General features: G+C 41.5%; 1 protein-coding gene across 1 annotated transcript; it reads right to left on the reverse strand.

The window, feature by feature from the left end:
• Positions 1-268: 268 nt before the first annotated feature.
• LOC109470847 (ankyrin-3-like) lies at positions 269-3,143 on the reverse strand. Its single transcript, XM_019769937.1, has 7 exons — positions 2,824-3,143; positions 2,526-2,708; positions 2,000-2,310; positions 1,232-1,817; positions 992-1,028; positions 453-732; positions 269-314 (listed from the first exon to the last, which is right to left on the reverse strand). The coding sequence occupies exons 1-7, from the start codon at positions 3,058-3,060 to the stop codon at positions 269-271; spliced, it is 1,680 nt and encodes a 559-aa protein (XP_019625496.1). The 5' UTR covers positions 3,061-3,143.
• Between the last annotated feature and the right edge of the window lie 941 nt (positions 3,144-4,084).

The raw sequence follows: 4,084 nt of genomic DNA on the forward strand, positions 1-4,084 counted from the left end.
TGGGACTAATAGTTATGGCACCGGTAAGGTACGAACTGAAAGTGATAATTGATGAATGGGTGTATTGCTACATTGGCTAGTCTACTTCGTTAAGTCTCTCACAATGAATCACTGAGTTAAATTAAACTTATATCCTTTTGCCACCACTTTGATTTATCACCACAAAATCTTACTTGTAATTGTCTTAACGTCATTTGAATAACGTCATTCGACGATATGTTCATTGTTTTGTATCTATGAAAAATGCAGGTGCAAGTATTTGTTACCTTTATGGAGGGTTGCTTGCGTCTTCTCCTCTTGCCGGTGGAGTCTTCCTGATGGAGGAGGAAAATAGAGATGAATTTTATTTTACTACCACTTACTAGGCACATATTCTAACATTGTAACGAACATTAATACAAAAGACATCATAGCACAGTTGTAGTTAAGTTTTAACAGCAATAAATACTTACCCATAGTTTCCAACTTCTAGTGAATATTTCTTCAAACCATCCACGACGCTCTGCAGCCCTGCCTTTGACAGAGCCTCCATCAGGACCTCTATGGTAGCGGCGTCTCCCTTCTTCTTCTTCCATTCCTGCAGCATGTCCATGCAGCGGGACTTGTCGTCGTGGTTTCCGTCTTTCGAGGCAATGTTGTCGATGTCGGCCCATTTGAACCCAAGATGGAAGGCCAAATCCCTCCAGTCTATGCTCACTGCTTCCTTGATGAAATAGAAGTACTTCCCAACGCCTAAAAGAGATGGTAGAACAAACAATGCCATTTTGTACGCGATGATGTTCGTGCATTGTACACACACCTTCGTAATTTATCAGATGAGTGTGAATTTTACCACGACATTCAGTACACCATGCCAGGTATATTCTTACAACATGTAAGACTTAAGATTGAATGTTGCAAATATTAATGTGTGAATATTTCGATATTCTTGTATTCTAAGACAACTTGCAAAACCTGCCGCAAGTAACATTATGTTAAAAAATCGTCTTACGTTCCAAACTCTTGCTATCTTCAGCGTCTGCTGATACCTGCAAACAGAAAAAAAATATTAGGTATGCTTCAAGTTTTCGTACAACATACATTTGTAGTGGTCGTAAAGATGGAGAGGCTTTCTCAATGTGTGCCTCGACAGAGCTATTGTTATTTCTATTGCTTTATAGGTAATTTCAAACCACTACGGTTCAGATCCCTTTTGTTTGGCAATACCAACAGCGCAGAAATGCTTCTCTACCTGATCTGTACTCCCAATTGGCACATGAACTGGGAGCTGGCACAGAAATGTTGGCTCCTGAAGCTTTCTGCCGGGTGGATGCGCGAGTTTTTCATGTCTCTTCCGCAGGTAAGCTGTCCTTTTTTGTTTTACGACTTCGACGCGTGGTAGTGCAAAGAAAGCAGCACTTCCTTTACCATCTAGACCGTGTTGGTCTGTCGCCTTCAAAGCCATGATCTGCATCTGATGGCGGCTGCCTCTCTGGCTGTGGAAGGTGATGTGTTGCTTTGTGCTGCTTCCCAAACCAAAGGTTGCGATTGACACGTTTCCAACCAATGCTATTTCAACTACCTGTCCTTCGAATAGATCAATTGCTGACTTGGTAGGCAGCGGACCCTTGTACCCCATTTGGAGTAGTGCTGCGTGCTTCCCTTCTGCATCTTCGGCTGGAGTACATTCTACCACAAATTCGTTTGTGTTGTCATCTCGTTGCATCAGTATGAACTGAACAGGACGGTGTTGAAGCCATCGGCAAAGGGTCTTCAAACGGATCGGTCCTAGCTCCTCTGTGTCACCGAAGATGTCTGTGACAACGATCACAATCCATCTGGAAATGAAGTATGCATTTGATCGGGTTACTTAAGTGACAAGTGCATGCTAATAGATGTGTAGTTTGATAGATTAAGGAAACCTCTATCTATTTCAAATGATATGACTGAAATGTATTTAAACATTGCTTCCCAGTATGTGATGTTATTCTTAGTTTCTAATGTAAACCAACAAAATTACCTGGTAAAATGAGTGACTTCAAACTCCACAAACTCCTCTGTAACCCGACTGATAGTAACGTTGTCTGTCACATCCATCCAGTCTTCTGTCCCCTCCTCACATGACATCACCCTCAGTTTGGTGGGCCCCTCGTGTCGGATGTCCATGTAGTGTTGAGGATGTGGGACTCGCACTGTGACCGGTTTGTGGAACTGGACTTCGGAGGTCGACACAGTCTCGACATTGACTATCGGGCTGGTGCCAACAAGGTTCTGGAAAGACTCGTCCTTTGCCTTGATGTCCTCAACGGCTCTTTTTGGAACTTCTTGCACCTACAGTTGAAATAAAGTTCTAAATTAGATCTATTAATAATGCTCTCATATTAGATTCATGAACCAGGTCAACATAGTATCACTTTATTGCACTACTTACTACACTTTACTAATGAATTTAGCGACAGAAAATGTGAGAATGTTTGCGCAATATCTATAAGGAGTCTGGACAGTGGCCATCGAAAGTTATCAAAGTTACTAGTTGCAATCCTTACCTGAATTGTAACAGGTGTTTCTGTGTCCACAGCCTGTTCCGGGAAGCTGATTTGTACCGCAGGCTGCGTTGATGACGTCAGCTTAAACCCTTCTGTAGGCACAGTAAACTTGTCCTGTTTAGGTTGACTGATGACGGCAAAGATGGAGAAGTGGTCCACTGATACTGCGACACTGTCTTCACCCTGAAATGGAATAGGTTGGGTCCTTTCATTATCTATTTGGAAAACACAATTTCCTATGAAAATAAGTAAGTATTAAGTTTTGTTTTCGAGAGGAATTTCATGTTTGTCCACTTACTTTTCTACTGGTTTCAAGTTCCTTCCATTGTGACCTGTCCTCAGAGACCCACACGACAGCTTCCGTAGCGCCATCTAACGACTTGCTGTTGTACTGCATCTGCACAGTGACAGGTTTGCGGAAGGTTGTCCCGTGCGGACCCAGCTCTATGACGTCACTCACTAACATCTCTCCGTCCTTCAGGGGGAGAGTGACGTCATTGGGGTTGATGACCTGACAGGTGATTTCTGTTTCCATGGTAACGGCCCCAAGTGGTACAGAGACGGTGCAAAATGGGGTTTGTAGTTCACCTCCTTCTGGGCCCACTTTGAGCTTGTAGGTGAAAGGGCTGTGAGAGAACATGAAATTCCATCATACACCTCGCATAAAAAGGAATGTGTCTGCAGAATTACGTACATACCTTATATAGTTCCAATGAGTGGCTTTATTTTATTTACTCAGTATGATGGATAATGGTGTTATCAATTGTTCAAATTTTTTAATTTATCATAAATGAGAGCTTTAATTGTATGTATTTGTCTACAAATGTTATGCTTTACAAATTGTGAATAGAGCAGGCTTCCCTGATAACAAATCATTAATATTTATAGTGCAGAAACTAGATTTACCTACCGGCCGGCCTTTACTGCTGCAAAAAGCTCGAGAATCTTCTTCCTTCCCTCCAGGACGTGATCTTCATCAAAGCACATGATTGAAACGTCTACGTCTGTACTTGCCGCTTTGTCCTCAGGAGTCTCGCCGTCCTACACAGAAAACAGCAGCCATTAAACCAACTCATTTTAAAACACTTAGATTTAGATAACTTCAGGAAAAGGAATACAGACATGACTGCCGAGGAAAAGAGAATTTGCTGTTTTGATGTAAATGCCATTGTATTAGTAGAATGAAAATATACATATACATTGCTGCCACTGTAAGCCACATAGAACTTCAGAATCTGTATCTGTATAGCCGGTAAAACCGCCATCATGGCGGCGTAACACACCAGCTTCTGCCCTCTACATGCAAATATGCATCTAAGTCTTCGTACCTAGAACCCTTTTATTGAAAAACAGGCGTTAGACCTTTTACTGTCCTTTTGAGACTGCGACATTTTTCAAGACATATCAGTATACATTTGTACAATTTTTGGTCAGAAATCTTGTTTTCTCGATCTGACAAAGACATGTGAATATTGCAAGTACTAATTGATTATCTTATGTCATATATTGGACTAAGGTTAGCATGAAAAAAATCAATACTGTATAATAATAGTAATACA

The sequence above is a fragment of the Branchiostoma belcheri genome, unplaced genomic scaffold, assembly GCF_001625305.1.
Source record: "Branchiostoma belcheri isolate BF01 breed outbred unplaced genomic scaffold, Haploidv18h27 scaffold236, whole genome shotgun sequence".
Lineage (NCBI taxonomy): Eukaryota > Metazoa > Chordata > Leptocardii > Amphioxiformes > Branchiostomatidae > Branchiostoma > Branchiostoma belcheri.